At 41.9% G+C, this 21,045-nt stretch overlaps 1 protein-coding gene across 1 annotated transcript in view; it reads left to right on the top strand.

The window, feature by feature from the left end:
- The window catches only part of SRP72 (signal recognition particle 72), a 130,413-nt gene that overhangs the window by 100,236 nt on the left and 9,132 nt on the right, over positions 1-21,045 (top strand). Inside the window, exons 17-18 of the mRNA XM_053700023.1 lie at positions 12,318-12,452; positions 15,578-15,615. Coding sequence (XP_053555998.1) covers positions 12,318-12,452; positions 15,578-15,615 — 173 coding nt within the window. The remainder of the gene's footprint in view (positions 1-12,317; positions 12,453-15,577; positions 15,616-21,045) is intronic.

Genomic DNA, 21,045 nt, shown 5'->3' on the forward strand with positions numbered 1-21,045 from the left:
TGTCACAACTGTGGCATACATCAATCATCAAGGAGGGACTCACAGTCCTCTGGCTATGAAAGAAGTATCTCGAATTTTGGTTTGGGCGGAATCCAGCTCCTGTCTAATCTCTGCGGTTCATATCCCAGGTATAGACAATTGGGAAGCGGATTATCTCAGTCGCCAAACGTTGCATCCGGACGAATGGTCTCTTCACCCAGAGGTATTTCTTCAGATTGTTCAAATGTGGGAACTTCCAGAAATAGATCTGATGGCGTCTCATCTAAACAAGAAACTTCCCAGGTATCTGTTCAGATTCCGGGATCCTCAGGCGGAGGCAGTGGATGCATTATCACTTCCTTGGAAGTATCATCCTGCCTATATCTTTCCGCCTCTAGTTCTTCTTCCAAGAGTAATCTCCAAGATTCTGAAGGAATGCTCGTTTGTTCTGCTGGTAGCTCCGGCATGGTCTCACAGGTTTTGGTATGCGGATCTTGTCCGGATGGCCTATTGCCAACCGTGGACTCTTCCGTTAAGACCAGACCTTCTGTCTCAAGGTCCTTTTTTCCATCAGGATCTGAAATCCTTAAATTTAAAGGTATGGAGATTGAACGCTTGATTCTTGGTCACAGAGGTTTCTCTGACTCTGTGATTAATACTATGTTACAGGCTCGCAAATCTGTATCTAGAGAGATATATTATAGAGTCTGGAAGACTTATATTTCTTGGTGTCTTTCTCATCATTTTTCTTGGCATTCTTTTAGAATACCGAGAATATTACAGTTTCTTCAGGATGGTTTAGATAAGGGTTTGTCTGCAAGTTCCTTGAAAGGACAAATCTCTGCTCTTTCTGTTCTTTTTCACAGAAAGATTGCTATTCTTCCTGATATTCATTGTTTTGTACAAGCTTTGGTTCGTATAAAGCCTGTCATTAAGTCAATTTCTCCTCCTTGGAGTTTGAATTTGGTTCTGGGGGCTCTTCAAGCTCCTCCATTTGAACCTATGCATTCATTGGACATTAAATTACTTTCTTGGAAAGTTTTGTTCCTTTTGGCCATCTCTTCTGCCAAAAGAGTTTCTGAATTATCTGCTCTTTCTTGTGAGTCTCCTTTTCTGATTTTTCATCAGGATAAGGCGGTGTTGCGAACTTCTTTTGAATTTTTACCTAAAGTTGTGACTTCCAACAACATTAGTAGAGAAATTGTGGTTCCTTCATTATGTCCTAATTCTAAGGAGAAATCGTTGCATTCTTTGGATGTTGTTAGAGCTTTGAAATATTATGTTGAAGCTACTAAATCTTTCCGAAAGACTTCTAGTCTATTTGTTATTTTTTCCGGTTCTAGAAAAGGCCAGAAAGCTTCTGCCATTTCTTTGGCATCTTGGTTGAAATCTTTAATTCATCTTGCCTATGTTGAGTCGGGTAAAACTCCGCCTCAGAAAATTACAGCTCATTCTACTAGGTCAGTTTCTACTTCCTGGGCGTTTAGGAATGAAGCTTCGGTTGATCAGATTTGCAAAGCAGCAACTTGGTCCTCTTTGCATACTTTTACTAAATTCTACCATTTTGATGTATTTTCTTCTTCTGAAGCAGTTTTTGGTAGAAAAGTACTTCAGGCAGCGGTTTCAGTTTGAATCTTCTGCTTATGTTTTTCATTAAACTTTATTTTGGGTGTGGATTATTTTCAGCAGGAATTGGCTGTCTTTATTTTGTCCCTCCCTCTCTAGTGACTCTTGTGTGGAAAGATCCACATCTTGGGTAGTCATTATCCCATACGTCACTAGCTCATGGACTCTTGCTAATTACATGAAAGAAAACATAATTTCTCCAACATAGGTGTGTCCGGTCCACGGCGTCATCCTTACTTGTGGGATATTCTCTTCCCCAACAGGAAATGGCAAAGAGCCCAGCAAAGCTGGTCACATGATCCCTCCTAGGCTCCGCCTACCCCAGTCATTCTCTTTGCCGTTGTACAGGCAACATCTCCACGGAGATGGCTTAGAGTTTTTTAGTGTTTAACTGTAGTTTTTATTATTCAATCAAGAGTTTGTTATTTTAAAATAGTGCTGGTATGTACTATTTACTCTGAAACAGAAAAGAGATGAAGATTTCTCCAACATAGGTGTGTCCGGTCCATGGCGTCATCCTTACTTGTGGGATATTCTCTTCCCCAACAGGAAATGGCAAAGAGCCCAGCAAAGCTGGTCACATGATCCCTCCTAGGCTCCGCCTACCCCAGTCATTCTCTTTGCCGTTGTACAGGCAACATCTCCACGGAGATGGCTTAGAGTTTTTTAGTGTTTAACTGTAGTTTTTTTTATTCAATCAAGAGTTTGTTATTTTAAAATAGTGCTGGTATGTACTATTTACTCAGAAACAGAAAAGAGATGAAGATTTCTGTTTGTATGAGGAAAATGATTTTAGCAACCGTTACTAAAATCCATGGCTGTTCCACACAGGACTGTTGAGAGGAATTAACTTCAGTTGGGGGAACAGTGAGCAGTCTCTTGCTGCTTGAGGTATGACACATTCTAACAAGACGATGTAATGCTGGAAGCTGTCATTTTCCCTATGGGATCCGGTAAGCCATGTTTATTAAGATTGTAAATAAGGGCTTCACAAGGGCTTATTAAGACTGTAGACTTTTTCTGGGCTAAATCGATTCATTATTAACTTGCTATTGTGGCGCGCAGAGCGCTTTGGTTGAAATCTTGGTCAGCTGATGCGTCTTCCAAGAACAAGCTACTTAACATTCCTTTCAAGGGGAAAACGCTGTTTGGCCCTGACTTGAAAGAGATTATCTCTGATATCACTGGGGGTAAGGGCCATGCCCTTCCTCAGGATCGGTCTTTCAAGGCCAAAAATAAACCTAATTTTCGTCCCTTTCGTAGAAACGGACCAGCCCAAAGTGCTACGTCCTCTAAGCAAGAGGGTAATACTTCTCAAGCCAAGCCAGCTTGGAGACCAATGCAAGGCTGGAACAAGGGAAAGTAGGCCAAGAAACCTGCCACTGCTACCAAGACAGCATGAAATGTTGGCCCCCGATCCGGGACCGGATCTGGTGGGGGGCAGACTCTCTCTCTTCGCTCGGGCTTGGGCAAGAGATGTTCTGGATCCTTGGGCGCTAGAAATAGTCTCCCAAGGTTATCTTCTGGAATTCAAGGGGCTTCCCCCAAGGGGGAGGTTCCACAGGTCTCAGTTGTCTTCAGACCACATAAAGAGACAGGCATTCTTACGTTGTGTAGAAGACCTGTTAAAAATGGGAGTGATTCATCCTGTTCCATTAGGAGAACAAGGGATGGGGTTCTACTCCAATCTGTTCATAGTTCCCAAAAAAGAGGGAACGTTCAGACCAATCTTAGATCTCAAGATCTTAAACAAGTTTCTCAAGGTTCCTTGGAAACCATTCGAACAATTCTTCCTTCCATCCAGGAAGGTCAATTCATGACCACGGTGGATTTAAAGGATGCGTATCTACATATTCCTATCCACAAGGAACATCATCGGTTCCTAAGGTTCGCATTCCTGGACAAGCATTACCAGTTTGTGGCGCTTCCTTTCGGATTAGCCACTGCTCCAAGGATTTTCACAAAGGTACTAGGGTCCCTTCTAGCTGTGCTAAGACCAAGGGGCATTGCTGTAGTACCTTACTTGGACGACATTCTGATTCAAGCGTCGTCCCTTCCTCAAGCAAAGGCTCACACGGACATTGTCCTGGCCTTTCTCAGATCTCACGGATGGAAAGTGAACGTGGAAAAGAGTTCTCTATCTCCGTCAACAAGGGTTCCCTTCTTGGGGATAATAATAGACTCCTTAGAAATGAGGATTTTTCTGACAGAGGCCAGAAAAACAAAACTTCTAGACTCTTGTCGGATACTTCATTCCGTTCCTCTTCCTTCCATAGCGCAGTGCATGGAAGTGATAGGTTTGATGGTAGCGGCAATGGACATAGTTCCTTTTGCGCGCATTCATCTAAGACCATTACAACTGTGCATGCTCAGTCAGTGGAATGGGGACTATACAAACTTGTCTCCGAGGATACAAGTAAATCAGAGGACCAGAGACTCACTCCGTTGGTGGCTGTCCCTGGACAACCTGTCACAAGGGATGACCTTCCGCAGACCAGAGTGGGTCATTGTCACGACCGACGCCAGTCTGATGGGCTGGGGCGCGGTCTGGGGATCCCTGAAAGCTCAGGGTCTTTGGTCTCGGGAAGAATCTCTTCTACCGATAAATATTCTGGAACTGAGAGCGATATTCAATGCTCTCAAGGCTTGGCCTCAGCTAGCGAGGGCCAAGTTCATACGGTTTCAATCAGACAACATGACAACTGTTGCGTACATCAACCATCAGGGGGGAACAAGGAGTTCCCTGGCGATGGAAGAAGTGACCAAAATCATTCTATGGGCGGAGTCTCACTCCTGCCACCTGTCTGCTATCCACATCCCAGGAGTGGAAAATTGGGAAGCGGATTTTCTGAGTCGTCAGACATTGCATCCGGGGGAGTGGGAACTCCATCCGGAAATCTTTGCCCAAGTCACTCAACTGTGGGGCATTCCAGACATGGATCTGATGGCCTCTCGTCAGAACTTCAAAGTTCCTTGCTACGGGTCCAGATCCAGGGATCCCAAGGCGGCTCTAGTGGATGCACTAGTAGCACCTTGGACCTTCAAACTAGCTTATGTATTCCCGCCGTTTCCTCTCATCCCCAGGCTGGTAGCCAGGATCAATCAGGAAAGGGCGTCGGTGATCTTGATAGCTCCTGCGTGGCCACGCAGGACTTGGTATGCAGATCTGGTGAATATGTCATCGGCTCCACCATGGAGGCTACCTTTGAGACGAGACCTTCTTGTTCAAGGTCCGTTCGAACATCCGAATCTGGTCTCACTCCAGCTGACTGCTTGGAGATTGAACGCTTGATCTTATCGAAGCGAGGATTCTCAGATTCTGTTATCGATACTCTTGTTCAGGCCAGAAAGCCTGTAACTAGAAAGATTTACCACAAAATTTGGAAAAAATATATCTGTTGGTGTGAATCTAAAGGATTCCCTTGGGACAAGGTTAAGATTCCTAAGATTCTATCCTTCCTTCAAGAAGGATTGGAAAAAGGATTATCTGCAAGTTCCCTGAAGGGACAGATTTCTGCCTTGTCTGTGTTACTTCACAAAAAGCTGGCAGCTGTGCCAGATGTTCAAGCCTTTGTTCAGGCTCTGGTTAGAATCAAGCCTGTTTACAAACCTTTGACTCCTCCTTGGAGTCTCAACTTAGTTCTTTCAGTTCTTCAGGGGGTTCCGTTTGAACCCTTACATTCCGTTGATATTAAGTTATTATCTTGGAAAGTTTTGTTTTTGGTTGCAATTTCTTCTGCTAGAAGAGTTTCAGAATTATCTGCTCTGCAGTGTTCTCCTCCTTATCTGGTGTTCCATGCAGATAAGGTGGTTTTACGTACTAAACCTGGTTTTCTTCCAAAAGTTGTTTCTAACAAAAACATTAACCAGGAGATTATCGTACCTTCTCTGTGTCCGAAACCAGTTTCGAAGAAGGAACGTTTGTTGCACAATTTGGATGTTGTTCGCGCTCTAAAATTCTATTTAGATGCTACAAAGGATTTTAGACAAACATCTTCCTTGTTTGTTGTTTATTCCGGTAAAAGGAGAGGTCAAAAAGCAACTTCTACCTCTCTCTCTTTTTGGATTAAAAGCATCATCAGATTGGCTTACGAGACTGCCGGACGGCAGCCTCCCGAAAGAATCACAGCTCATTCCACTAGGGCTGTGGCTTCCACATGGGCCTTCAAGAACGAGGCTTCTGTTGATCAGATATGTAGGGCAGCGACTTGGTCTTCACTGCACACTTTTACCAAATTTTACAAGTTTGATACTTTTGCTTCTTCTGAGGCTATTTTTGGGAGAAAGGTTTTTGCAAGCCGTGGTGCCTTCCATCTAGGTGACCTGATTTGCTCCCTCCCATCATCCGTGTCCTAAAGCTTTGGTATTGGTTCCCACAAGTAAGGATGACGCCGTGGACCGGACACACCTATGTTGGAGAAAACAGAATTTATGTTTACCTGATAAATTACTTTCTCCAACGGTGTGTCCGGTCCACGGCCCGCCCTGGTTTTTTAATCAGGTCTGATAATTTATTTTCTTTAACTACAGTCACCACGGTATCATATGGTTTCTCCTATGCAAATATTCCTCCTTAACGTCGGTCGAATGACTGGGGTAGGCGGAGCCTAGGAGGGATCATGTGACCAGCTTTGCTGGGCTCTTTGCCATTTCCTGTTGGGGAAGAGAATATCCCACAAGTAAGGATGACGCCGTGGACCGGACACACCGTTGGAGAAAGTAATTTATCAGGTAAACATAAATTCTGTTTTCTGTTTGTATGAGGAAAATGATTTTAGCAACCGTTACTAAAATCCATGGCTGTTCCACACAGGACTGTTGAGAGGAATTAACTTCAGTTGGGGGAACAGTGAGCAGTCTTTTGCTGCTTGAGGTATGACACATTCTAACAAGACGATGTAATGCTGGAAGCTGTCATTTTCCCTATGGGATCCGGTAAGCCATTTTTATTCACACAGTAAATAAGGGCTTCACAAGGGCTTATTAAGACTGTAGACATTTTCTGGGCTAAATCGATCATATTTACACATATTTAGCCTTGAGGAATCATTTAATCTGGGTATTTTTTGTAAAAATATCGGCAGGCACTGTTTTAGACACTTTATTCTATTGGGGCTTTCCCTAATCATAGTCAGAGCCTCATTTTCGCGCCGGTATGGCGCACTTGTTTTTGAGACAGCATGACATGCAGCTGCATGTGTGTGGAGCTCTGATACATAGAAAAGTCTTTCTGAAGGCATTATTTGGTATCGTATTCCCCTTTGGGCTTGGTTGGGTCTCAGCAAAGCAGATTCCAGGGACTGTAAAGGGGTTAAATATAAAAACGGCTCCGGTTCCGTTATTTTAAGGGTTAAAGCTTCCAAATTTGGTGTGCAATACTTTTAAGGCTTTAAGACACTGTGGTGAAATTTTGGTGAATTTTGAACAATTCCTTCATACTTTTTCGCAATTGCAGTAATAAAGTGTGTTCAGTTTAAAATTTAAAGTGACAGTAACGGTTTTATTTTAAAACGTTTTTTGTGCTTTGTTATCAAGTTTATGCCTGTTTAACATGTCTGAACTACCAGATAGATTGTGTTCTGACTGTGGGGAAGCCAAGGTTCCTTCTCATTTAAATAGATGTAATTTATGTCATAATAAATTTAGTAAAAATGATGCCCAAGATGATTCCTCAAGTGAGGGGAGTAAGCATGGTACTGCATCATCCCCTCCTTCGTCTACACCAGTTTTGCCCATACAGGAGGCCCCTAGTACATCTAGCGCGCCAATACTCCTTACTATGCAACAATTAACGGCTGTAATGGATAATTCTATCAAAAACATTTTAGCCAATATGCCCACTTATCAGCGAAAGCGCGACTGCTCTGTTTTAGAAAATACTGAAGAGCATGAGGCCGCTGATGATATTGTTTCTGAAGGGCCCCTACACCAGTCTGAGGGGGCCAGGGAGGTTTTGTCTGAGGGAGAAATTTCAGATTCAGGAAAAATTTCTCAACAAGCTGAACCTGATGTGATTACTTTTAAATTTAAGTTGGAACATCTCCGCGCTCTGCTTAAGGAGGTGTTATCCAATTTGGATGATTGTGATTATCTGGTCATTCCAGAAACACTATGTAAAATGGACAAGTTCCTAGAGGCCCCGGGGCCCCCCGAAGCTTTTCCTATACTCAAGCGGGTGGCGTACATTGTTAATAAAGAATGGGACAGGCCCGGTGTACCTTTCGTACCTCCCCCCATATTTAAAAAATTGTTTCCTATAGTCGACCCCAGAAAGGACTTATGGCAGACAGTCCCCAAGGTCGAGGGGGCGGTTTCTACTCTAAACAAGCGCACCACTATACCCATAGAAGATAGTTGTGCTTTCCAAGATCCTATGGATAAAAAATTAGAAGGTTCGCTAAAAAAGATGTTTGTTCAGCAAGGTTACCTTCTACAACCAATTGCATGCATTGTCCCTGTCACTACAGCCGCGTGTTTCTGGTGCGATGAGCTAGAAAAGGCGATTATTAGTAATTCTTCTTCTTATGAGGAGATTATGGACAGAATTCGTGCTCTTAAATTGGCTAATTCTTTCACCCTAGACGCCACCTTGCAATTGGCTAGGTTAGCGGCGAAAAATTCTGGGTTTGCTATTGTGGCGCGCAGAGCGCTTTGGTTAAAATCTTGGTCAGCGGATGCGTCTTCCAAGAACAAATTGTTTGACATTCCTTTCAAGGGGAAAACACTGTTTGGCCCTGACTTGAAAGAGTTTATCTCTGATATCACTGGGGGCAAGGGCCACGCCCTTCCTCAGAATAGGTCTTTCAAGGCCAAAAATAAACCTAATTTTCGTCCCTTTCGCAGAAACGGACCAGCCCCAAGTGCTACGTCCTCTAAGCAGGAGGGTAATACTTCTCAAGCCAATCCAGCCTGGAGACCAAGGCAAGGCTGGAACAAAGGAAAGCAGGCCAAGAAACCTGCCACTGCTCCCAAGACAGCATGAGATGCGGGCCCCCGATCCGGGACCGGATTTGGTGGGGAGCAGACTCTCTCTCTTCACTCAGGCTTGGGCAAGAGATGTTCTGGATCCTTGGGCGCTAGAAATAGTCTTCCAAGGTTATCTTCTGGAAGTGATTCATCCTGTTCCATTAAAAGAACGAGGGATGGGGTTCTACTCCAATCTGTTCGTAGTTCCCAAAAAAGAGGGAACGTTCAGACCAATCTTAGATCTCAAGATCCTAAACAAGTTTCTCAAGGTTCCATCGTCCAAAATGGAAACCATTCGAACAATCCTTCCATCCAGGAAGGTCAATTCTTGACCACGGTGGATTTAAAGGATGCGTATCTACATATTCCTGTCCACAAGGAACATCATCGGTTCCTAAGGTTCGCATTCCTGGACAAGCATTACCAGTTCGTGGCGCTTCCTTTCGGATTAGCCACTGTTCCAAGGATTTTCACAAAGGTACTAGGGTCCCTTCTGGCGGTGCTAAGACCAAGGGGCATTGCTGTAGTACCTTACTTGGACGACATTCTGATTCAAGCGTCGTCCCTTCCTCAAGCAAAGGCTCACACGGACATAGTCCTGGCCTTTCTCAGATCTCACGGATGGTAAGTGAACGTGGAAAAGAGTTCTCTATCTCCGTCGACAAGAGTTCCCTTCTTGGGAACAATAATAGACTCCTTAGAAATGAGGATTTTTCTGACAGAGACCAGAAAAACAAAACTTCTAAACTCTTGTCGGATACTTCCTTCCGTTCCTCTTCCTTCCATAGCACAGTGCATGGAAGTGATAGGTTTGATGGTAGCGGCAATGGACATAGTTCCTTTTGCGCGCATTCATCTAAGACCATTTCAATTGTGTATGCTCAGTCAGTGGAATGGGGACTATACAGACTTGTCTCCGAAGATACAAGTAAATCAGAGGACCAGAGACTCACTCCGTTGGTGGCTGTCCCTGGACAACCTGTCGCAAGGGGTGACCTCCCGCAGACCAGAGTGGGTCATTGTCACGACCGACGCCAGTCTGATGGGCTGGGGCGCGGTCTGGGGATCCCTGAAAGCTCAGGGTCTTTGGTCTCGGGAAGAATCTCTTCTACCGATAAATATTCTGGAACTGAGAGCGATATTCAATGCTCTCAAGGCTTGGCCTCAGCTAGCGAGGGCCAAGTTCATACGGTTTCAATCAGACAACATGACGACTGTTGCGTACATCAACCATCAGGGGGGAACAAGGAGTTCCCTGGCGATGGAAGAAGTGACCAAAATCATTCAATGGGCGGAGACTCGCTCCTGCCACCTGTCTGCAATCCACATCCCAGGAGTGGAAACTTGGGAAGCGGATTTTCTGATTCGTCAGACATTGCATCCGGGGGTGTGGGAACTCCATCCGGAAATCTTTGCCCAAATCACTCAACTGTGGGGCATTCCAGACATGGATCTGATGGCCTCTCGTCAGAACTTCAAGGTTCCTTGCTACGGGTCCAGATCCAGGGATCCCAAGGCGACTCTAGTAGATGCACTAGTAGCACCTTGGACCTTCAACCTAGCTTATGTATTCCCGCCGTTTCCTCTCATCCCCAGGCTGGTAGCCAGGATCAATCAGGAGAGGGCGTAGGTGATCTTGATAGCTCCTGCGTAACCACGCAGGACTTGGTAGGCAGATCTGGTGAATATGTCATCGGCTTCACCATGGAAGCTACCTTTGAGACGAGACCTTCTTGTTCAAGGTCCGTTCGAACATCCGAATCTGGTCCTACTCCAGCTGACTGCTTGGAGATTGAACGCTTGATCTTATCAAAGCGAGGGTTCTCAGATTCTGTTATTGATACTCTTGTTCAGGCCAGAAAGCCTGTAACTAGAAAAATTTACCACAAAATATGGAAAAAATATATCTGTTGGTGTGAATCTAAAGGATTCCCTTGGGACAAGGTAAAGATTCCTAGGATTCTATCATTTCTTCAAGAAGGATTGGAGAAAGGATTATCTGCAAGTTCCTTGAAGGGACAGATTTCTGCCTTGTCTGTGTTACTTCACAAAGAGCTGGCAGCTGTGCCAGATGTTCAAGCCTTTGTTCAGGCTCTGGTTAGAATCAAGCCTGTTTACAAACCTTTGACTCCTCCTTGGAGTCTCAACTTAGTTCTTTCAGTTCTTCAGGGGGTTCCGTTTGAACCCTTACATTCCGTTGATATTAAGTTATTATCTTGGAAAGTTTTGTTTTTGGCTGCAATTTCTTCCGCTAGAAGAGTTTCAGAATTATCTGCTCTGCAGTGTTCTCCTCCTTATCTGGTGTTCCATGCAGATAAGGTGGTTTTACGTACTAAACCTGGTTTTCTTCCAAAAGTTGTTTCTAACAAAAACATTAACCAGGAGATAGTCGTGCCTTCTTTGGGTCCGAAACCAGTTTCGAAGAAGGAACGTTTGTTGCACAATTTGGCTGTTGTTCGCGCTCTAAAATTCTATTTAGATGCTACAAAGGATTTTAGACAAACATCTTCCTTGTTTGTTGTTTATTCTGGTAACAGGAGAGGTCAAAAAGCAACTTCTACCTCTCTCTCTTTTTGGATTAAAAGCATCATCAGATTGGCTTACGAGACTGCCGGACGGCAGCCTCCTGAAAGAATCACAGCTCATTCCACTAGGGCTGTGGCTTCCACATGGGCCTTCAAGAACGAGGCTTCTGTTGATCAGATATGTAGGGCAGCGACTTGGTCTTCACTGCACACTTTTACCAAATTTTACAAGTTTGATACTTTTGCTTCTTCTGAGGCTATTTTTTGGGAGAAAGGTTTTGCAAGCCGTGGTGCCTTCCATTTAGGTGACCTGATTTGCTCCCTCCCTTCAGCCGTGTCCTAAAGCTTTGGTATTGGTTCCCACAAGTAAGGATGACGCCGTGGACCGGACACACCTATGTTGGAGAAAACAGAATTTATGTTTACCTGATAAATTACTTTCTCCAACGGTGTGTCCGGCCCACGGCCCGCCCTGGTTTTTTAATCAGGTCTGATGATTTATTTTCTTTAACTACAGTCACCACGGTATTATATGGTTTCTCCTATGCAAATATTCCTCCTTAACGTCGGTCGAATGACTGGGGTAGGCGGAGCCTAGGAGGGATCATGTGACCAGCTTTGCTGGGCTCTTTGCCATTTCCTGTTGGGGAAGAGAATATCCCACAAGTAAGGATGACGCCGTGGACCGGACACACCGTTGGAGAAAGTAATTTATCAGGTAAACATAAATTCTGTTTTATGTAAGAACTTACCTGATAAATTCATTTCTTTCATATTAGCAAGAGTCCATGAGGCCCGCCCTTTTTTTGTGGTGGTTATGATTTTGTATAAAGCACAATTATTCCAATTCCTTATTTTATATGCTTTCGCACTTTTTTATCACCCCACTTCTTGGCTATTCGTTAAACTGAATTGTGGGTGTGGTGAGGGGTGTATTTATAGGCATTTTGAGGTTTGGGAAACTTTGCCCCTCCTGGTAGGAATGTATATCCCATACGTCACTAGCTCATGGACTCTTGCTAATATGAAAGAAATGAATTTATCAGGTAAGTTCTTACATAAATTATGTTATTTGCAGTGTGTTTATATTTACATCATTTAGTCATTTTAATCTTAATTTATTGAAAGTTAACTATTTTTTGCCCAAGTAGCTATTGTAGATAACCTAGATGTAAAGTACATGTGTACTATGATTCAGTTTCCTTAGCACCCACCGTTAAGCCTTAGCAAACATCTACCATCTTCTGACACCATGACTTTGAAAGTGGATGTAGATGCCCTAGAAAATTCCACCGGAGCAACATTTATTCGGAAGAAGGCTGGGAAAGTTGCTGCAGAACAAACAAAAGAACAAGGGTATGTTGCTTTTTTAATGCAGCTGTTTTACATGTTTATACATTAATTATATTCACTTATTAAAGGGACACTAAACCCATATTTTTTTTAATCTCATGATTCAGATAGAGCATTCAATTTTAAGGAGTTTTCTAATTTACTCCTATTAAGCCAGGTTCTGAACCAAAAATGGACTGGTTTCAAAGCGCTGCATTCCTGCTTTTAAATGAAAGATAGCAAAAGAACAAAGAAAAATTGATTATAAGAGTACATTAAAAAGTTGCTTAAAATTGCATGCTCTATTAGAATCGTTAAAGGGACATGAAACCCAAAAATTTTCTTTCATGATTCTGATAGAGAATACAATTTTAAACAACTTTCCGATTTATAATTTAATTTGCTTCCTTCTCTTGTTATCCTTTGCTGAAAGGTTAATCTAGGCAAGCTCAGGGGCAGCAGAGAATCTAGGTTCTAGCTGTTTAGTGGCTGCATATATATAATTGTGATTGGTTCACCCATGTGTTCAGTTAGAAACCATTAGTGCATTGCTGCTCCTTCAACAAATGATACCAGGAGAATTAAACAGATTAGATAATAGAAGTAAATTAGAAAGTTGTTTATAATTGTATTCTCTATCTGAATCATGAAAGACATTTTTGGGTTTCGTGTCCCTTTTTAAAGAAAAAATTTGGGTTTAGTATTTTAATGCTTCGGTTTTCTATATTACATAGGTGTCAGTGCGCCTTAAATCACAAGTTCTCAAGTAGAGGTAAAGGTAATAGTACAGTGTACTGGCAAATAAAGCAGTGATAATGCAAATGATTTTAATGTAGGCTCTAAAATTCCTAATATTTAACTGGTCATAAAGCTGTAATTCAGTAATGTGTTAGATTATTGCCTTATTTCTCAGTAATGTGTTAGATTATTGCCTTATTTCTCCTTTGCCTATACCACAGAGGGGATAAGCACAAAGTTAAAGTCCGCTCCAGACCGACAGTGCAATCCTGGTCTGGAGCTGAACACAGCATTAGAGCTAATCAGGGCTAGCATATGTGCATAGCCACCAATCAGCATGTTCATCTTAGCTCAGCTCTGAAGCTGCAATTCCCTGCTGAGCCTAACACATTACAGCATTTTCTTATTTCAGGTGTAGGTCCCTTTTTTATTCAGCTTAGATTTTTGTGGTAATTGTCTAAACCTATTAAACACCTGCTCTGGATTGTCTGAATACTCTAATACTAGCATTACAATAAAGATTGTTGTCACGTTTTTTATTCTTTCTCAGAAATAATTTGAGCTCTATACTTTTTAAGAATACAATTTGTAATACTTTTTAATTTTGTCTTAGAATTTCAGTTTACCAGTGAAGAACGTCTAGATAGACATATAGAAGACCTTAGGACAGGGCTTGACAAATTTGTTCTAAATCTCTAAGCAAGCCCATGTAGGAGCCTGAAACTTCTGGCTATCCATATGACATATATGAGGGGCACTACTGCGTGTCTTGCAGAGGTTTGTCAAGCCTTATAATGACCATGTGAATAGCGACATGTTTCAAATATTGCGGTTAGAGAAATTCGGAAACATGTTTGTTTTTAGATAATGTGTTTTAGAATGCAACGGGTCCTAAATCAACAGTCACATTATATATATATATATATATATAAGACTCTGAAAAGTCATGCAAAAGCATTTACATACCACTAGCGTACTCTTTATGACAACACCTTCTAAATCGCAGAAAAAAATATTTGCACTGTCTGTCTAGTATGTTATTTATAAAGACTGACATTTGGACCATTAAAGGGGCAGTAAAGTTAAAATTAAACTTTAACAATTCCAACAGAGCATGTAATTTTGAACTACTTTCCATTTTACTCCTATAATCAGATTTGCTTTATTCTCTTGTAATCCTTTTTTGAAGAGTAAACCTAAGTTTACTTGAACCCCCTTAGCATATAAGCCTATGTCCCCAGCTGTTTTGTAGATCACCTTCATGAGAGCTGATTTACAACAGTGCAACTCTTGTCAGGGCCCTCTACACATTTATCTCCCATAAATGCTACCTTGCATATTATTCCTATGTTTATAGCGCTGCAGAATCGGTTGGCCACTTTATAAATAATTGATACTTAGGAGCAGTAATGCTCTGCTGCAGTGTTTCTCAATTCCAGTCCTTAATTACCCCTAACAGGGCAGATTTAAAGGATCTCCTACCTGAGCACTGGTGATACCCAATGATTGTTAATCAATAACCTTAGAAGGGAAATACTTACATATTTTGTCTGTTTGGGCTCCTTTGAATTGAGAAACGCTGCTCTACTGGTAGCTAGCTAAACACAAATCAGGTGAGCCAATGGCGAGGCATATACAAAAAGCCACCAGCTAGCTCCGTGATACATTGCTTCTCCTGAGCAAACCTAAGCACACTTTTCAAGTAAGGATAGCAAGAGAACAAAGCATATTTGATCATAGAAGTAATTTGAAAAGTTGTGTAAAGTTGCTTGCTCCTAAAATTGTAATTTTTACTTGCTGTCCTTTTAAATAATATTGTGCTATACATGTTTGACTAAAGTACATCAGTTCAGTAGTTTAGCATTTCTTTTATCACTCGTGTTTTGTTTTTTTTAGAGCTGTATGATTTTAGAAATATTGACTGTTATCCACAATATGCTGCCACGTGAAAAATACTGAGGGATTTTTGTTATAAAGTTGTTCCTTAAAATCTTCTAGTTTAAAGGGACACTCAATCAAAATTAAACTTTAATTATTCAGATAGAGCATGTAATTTTAAACAACTTTCTAATTTACTTCCATTAACAAAATGTGCACAGTCTTTTTATATTTAAACTTTTTGCGTCACCAGCTCCTACTGAGCATGTGCAAAAATAAGTGTGTATGCATTTGTGAATGGTTGATTGCTGTCACATGGTACGTGTATGCATTTGTGATTGGCTGATGGCTGTCACATAGTAAAGGGGGAGTGGAAAAAGACATAACTTTTTAAATTGTCAGAAAAAAATCTACTACTCATTTGAAGTTCAGACTAAGTGCTATTGCATTGTCTTGTTATCTTGCATTTGTTGATTATGCAAATCTACAGTGTTGACTGGTCCTTTAACTTGTTTTCCCTTTTTGTATTACAGACTGGTAGAAATTAAGAAAAAGAAGAAGAAAAAGAAGGGCAAGTATTGGATTTGTTTAGAATAGGTTTAATACATTGCTTTGTTTCTAAAGAAATGGTTTGCATTTGAAGTGCTACACTGTAGTCCTAACTTCTCATCAAGTAAATAAAACGTACTTAATTTAATTGTTGCTGTATTTGCCAAAATAATCGAATAAGGTTGCTGCTCGTAGTTCATAGAAAACTAGAAGAACAATTTATCCTGTTTTCTCTTGTTAAGTGTATCCAGTCCACGGATCATCCATTACTTATGGAATATATTCTCCTTCCCAACAGGAAGTTGCAAGAGTCCACCCACAGCAAAGCTGCTATATAGCTCCTCCCCTAACTGCCATATTCAGTCATTCTCTTGCAAGCCTCAACATAGATAGGTCGTGAGAGTCTGTGGTGATTTATACTTAGTTTATTCTTCAATCAAAAGTTTGTTATTTTTAAATGGCACCGGAGTGTGCTGTTTTTCTCAGGCAGTATTTGGAAGAAGAATCTGCCTGCGTTTTTCTATGATCTTAGCAGACGTAACTGAGATCCATTTGCTGTTCTCACACATTCTGAGGAGTGAGGTACTTCAGAGGGGGAATGGCGTGCATGTTTTCCTGCAGATAAGGTATGTGCAGTAAAATATTTTTCTAGGAATGGAATTGACTAAGAAAATACTGCTGATACCGAAGTAATGTAAGTAAAGCCTTAAATGCAGCGATAGCGACTGGTATCAGGCTTATTAATAGAGATACATACTCTTATAAAAATGTGTTTTAAAACGTTTGCTGGCATGTTTAATCATTTTTTAACGTACATTGGTGATAACACTGTAATGTTGGTATAGCCTTAAATGCAGTAAAAGCGACTGGTATCAGGCTTATTAATAGAGATACATACTCTTGTAAAAATGTGTTTTAAAATGTTTGCTGGCATGTTTAATCGTTTTTAACATATGTTTGGTGATAAAACTTATTGGGGCCTAAGTTTTTTTTTCCACATGGCTGGCTTAAATTTTGCATAGAAACAGTTAACTGAAGCTTCCCACTGTTGTAATATGAGTGGGAGGGGCCTAATTTAGCGCTTTTTTGCGCAGTTAAAATTACAAAATGAATTATCCAGATTCCCTCAGCAGTCCCATGAATACTACAGGACATTTCTAAAGGGCTAAAAAGACTTCCAAAATCGTTTATAGGGAAGGTAATCCAGAGCTCTGCTGTGGCAGTTTTGTTGTGTCTGTTTTTAAAAACGTCTGTCGTTTTTGTTTTTTTATCTGTTTTTTGCATTAAGGGGTTAATCATCCATTTGCAAGTGGGTGCAATGCTCTGTTAGCTTATTACATGTACTGTAAAAATTTCGTTTGTTTTACTGCCTTTTTTCACTGTTTTTCAAATTTTGACAAAATTTGTTTCTCTTAAAGGCACAGTAACTTTTTATATATTTGCTTGTTAACTTGATTTAAAGTGTTTTCCAAGCTTATTAGTCTCATTATTAGTCTGTTCTAACATGTCTGACATAGAGGAAGCTCTGTGTTCATTATGTTTTAAAGCCATGGTGGAACCCCATCTTAGAATGTGTACCAGATGTACTGATTTCATGTTAAACAATAAAGATATTTTTTTGTCTTTAAAAACATTATCACCAGAGGATTCTGTCGTGGGGGTAGTTATGCCGACTAACTCTCCCCACGTGTCAGATCTTTTGACTCCCGCTCAAATGGCGCCAAGTACATCAAGGGCACCCATAGCGTTTATTTTACCAGGGGATTCTGTCGAGGGGAAAGTTATGCCGATTAACTCTCCCCACGTGTCAGACCCTTCGACTCCCGCTTCAGGGACTCACGCTCAAATGGCGCCAAGTACATCAAGGGCGTCCATAGCGTTTATTTTACAAGACATGGCAAAGGTGGTGAATAATACTCTGGCAGCAGTATTAGTCAGACTACCTGAAATTAAAGGAAAGCAGATAGCTCTGGGGGTAGATACAGAGCATACAGACGCTTTAAGAACCATGTATGATACTACCTCACAATATGCATAGTCTGTGGGTGATTTTTTTTGACTCAGGGAAGATGATTTAACCTGATTCTGATATTTCTACATTTAAAATTTATGCTTGAGAACCTCCACTTGTTGCTCAGGGAGGCTTTGGCTGCTCTGAATGAATGTGTACAATCGCAGGGCCAGAGAAATTGTGTAGACTGGATAAATAATATGCAGTGCCGGTGTGTACTGATGTTTTTCCAATACCTAAAGAGGTTTACTAAAAATTTTTTTAATAAGGAATGGGATAGACCAGGTGTGCCTTTCTCTTCCCCTCCTATTTTTTAGAAGAATGTTTTCTAATAGTTACCACCACACGGGACTTCTGGCAGACAGTTCCTAAGGTGGAGAGAAGAGTTTCTACTCTAGCTAAGCGTACCACTACCTCTGGCGAGGACAGTTGTGCTTTTTAGATCCAATGGATAAAAAATGTTTATTCAACAGGGTTTTATCCTGCAGCCCCTTGCATACATTGCTTCTGTCACTGCTGCTGCGGCGTTCTGGGTTGAGTCTCTTGATGAGGCTTTACAGTTAGCGACTCCATTGGATGAATATATTTGACAAGCTTATGCCAGCCAATTCCTTTGTTTTCTGATGCCTTGTTCATTTGACTAGACTAACGGCTAAGAATTCTGTTTTTTACTATACTGGCGCGCAGAGCGCTATGGCTTATATCATGGTCAGCTGTCGTGACTTTAATAAATAAGCTACTTAACTTCCCTTCAAGGGGCAGACCCTATTCGGGCCTGGTTTGAAGGAGATTATTTCTTATATCACTGGAGGAAAAGGTCATGCCCTTCCTCAGGATAGGAATCAAGGGCCAAAAAAAAGGTCTAATTTTCGTGCCTTTTAAAACTTCAGGGCAGGTGTGGCATCCACTTCCTCTAAGGCAAAACAAGAGGGAATTTTTGCTCAGTCCAAGGCGGTCTGGAGACAATTGGACCTGGAACAAAGATAAGCAGGCCAAGGAGCCTGCTGCTGCCTCTAAGGCAGCATGAAGGAACGGACCCCTATCCGGTAACGGATCCTATAGGGGGCAGACTTTCATTCTTCGCCCGGGCGTGGGCAAGAGATGCCCAGGATCCCTAGGCATTGGAATTTATATCCCAGAGATATCTTCTGGATTTCAAAGATTCCCCCCCCCCCAAAAAAAAGGGGAGGTTTCGCCTTTCACAATTATCTGCAAACCAGATAAAGGAGGCATTCTTACATTGTGTACGAGATCCATCCAGTTCCAAGAGAGGAACAGGGACAGAGTTTTTACTCAAATCTGTTTGTGGTTCCCAAGGTGAGGGAACCTTCAGACCTATTTTGGATCTAAAGATCTTAAACAAATTCCTCAGAATTCCGTCATTTAAGATGGAAACTATTCGTACCATCTTAACTATGATCCAGGAGAGTCAATAGAGGACTACAATGGATTTGAAGGATGCTTATCCTCACATTGTGATGCATAAAGATCACCTTCGTTTTTCAGGTTTGCCTTTCTAGACAGGCATTACCAGTTTGTAGCTCTTTCCTTTGGGATATCTACAGCCCCAAGAATCTTTATGGAGGTTCTGGGGTCGCTTTGGCGGTCCTTAGGCCGCGGGGCATAGAAGTGGCCCCTTAGTTAGACGACATCCTGATACAGGCGTCAAACATCCAAATTGCCAAGTCTCATACGGACGTAGTACTGGCATTTCTGAGATCACATGGGTGGAAAGTGAACAAGGAAAGAGTTCTCTATCCCCAATCTCAAGGGTTTCCCTCCTAGGGACTCTAATAGATTCTGTAGAAATGAAAATTTACCTGACGGAGTCCAGGTTGTCAAAGTTTTTAAATTTCTGCCGTGTTTTTCATCCCATCCGCGCCCTTCGGTGGCTCAGTACATGAATGAAATCGGCTTAATAGGTAGCGGCAAGGGAGATAGTACCGTTTGCACCTCTACATTTCAGACCGCTGCAACTATGCATGCTCAGTCAGAGGAACGGGGATTACACAGATTTGTCCCCCTGTTGAACCTGGACCAAGAGACCAGAGATTCTCTTCTCTGGTGACTGTCGGGTCCATCTGTCCAAGGGTATGACCTTCCGCAGGTCAGATGGGACAATTGTTACAATGGATGCCAGCCTTTTAGGTTGGGATGCAGTCTGGAACTCCCTGAAGGCTCAGGGATAGTGGACTTAGGAGGAGACCCTCCTTCTAATAAATATTCTGGGAGTGATATTCCATACTCTTCAGACTTGGCCTCAGTTAGCAACTCTGAGGTACATCATACTCAGTCGGACAATATACACGACTGTGGCTTACATCAGCCATCAAGGGGCAACAGAAGTTCCCTAGTGATGTTAGAAGTCTTACAATAATTCACTGGACAGACAGAGACTCACTCTTGTCTATCAGCTATCCATATCCCAGGTGTTGAGAACTGGGAGGTGGATTTTCTAAGTCGTCAGACTTTTCTTCCGGGGGAGTGGGATTTCCTTTGGAGGTCAAGACAAAGCAGGAGAGGGCTTTGGTGTTTTTGACAGCGCCTGCGTAGCTACGCAGGACCTGGTATGCAGATCTGGTGGACATGCCATCCTTTCCATCACGGTCTCTGCTTCTGAGACAGGTCCCTCTACCTCAGGGTCCTTTCAACCATCTAAATAGAATCAATCTGAGATGGACTGCCTGGAGACTGAACGCTTGATGTTATCAAAGCATGGCTTCTCCGAGTCAGTCATTGATACCTTAATACAGACATGAAAGCCTGTCTCTAGGAAAATTGAACATAGATATGGTGTAAATATCTGATTGTTATGAATCCAAGGGTTACTCATGGAGTAAAGCCTGGATTCCCAGGATATTATCTTTTCTCCAAGATGTTTTTGAGAAAAGGGTTGTCAGCTAATTCCTTAAAAGGGACAGATTTTTACTCTGTCTATTTTTAATTTTTTTTGCACCTGCGTCTGGCAGGTATTCTAGACGTTCAGGCATTTGGTCAGGCTTTGGTTAGATCCAAGCCTGTGTTTAAAACTGTTGCTCCACCATGGAGCTTAAACCTGGTTCTTAAGGCTCTTCATGAAGTTCCGTTTGAACCTTTTTTGTTCCATAGATATCAATCTTTATCTTGGAAAGTTCCTTTTGGGTAGCTATTTCCTCGACTCGTAGAGTCTCCAAGTTATCTGTGTTACAATGTGATTCTCCTTATCTGGTCCTTCGTACGGATAAGGTAGTCCTGCATACCAACCTGGGTTTTTTCCTAAGGTGGTATCTAACAAGAACATCACTCAAGAGATAGTTGTTCCATGCTTGTATCCTAATCCTTCCTCAAAGAAGGAACGTCTATTACACAATATTGGACGTGGTTTGTGCTTTAATGTTTTACTTACAAGCTACTACAGTTTTCATCAAACGTTCACCTTGTTTGTTGTCTATTCTGGACAGA

This window comes from Bombina bombina, chromosome 2, assembly GCF_027579735.1.
Source record: "Bombina bombina isolate aBomBom1 chromosome 2, aBomBom1.pri, whole genome shotgun sequence".
In the NCBI taxonomy this organism is placed as follows: domain Eukaryota; kingdom Metazoa; phylum Chordata; class Amphibia; order Anura; family Bombinatoridae; genus Bombina; species Bombina bombina.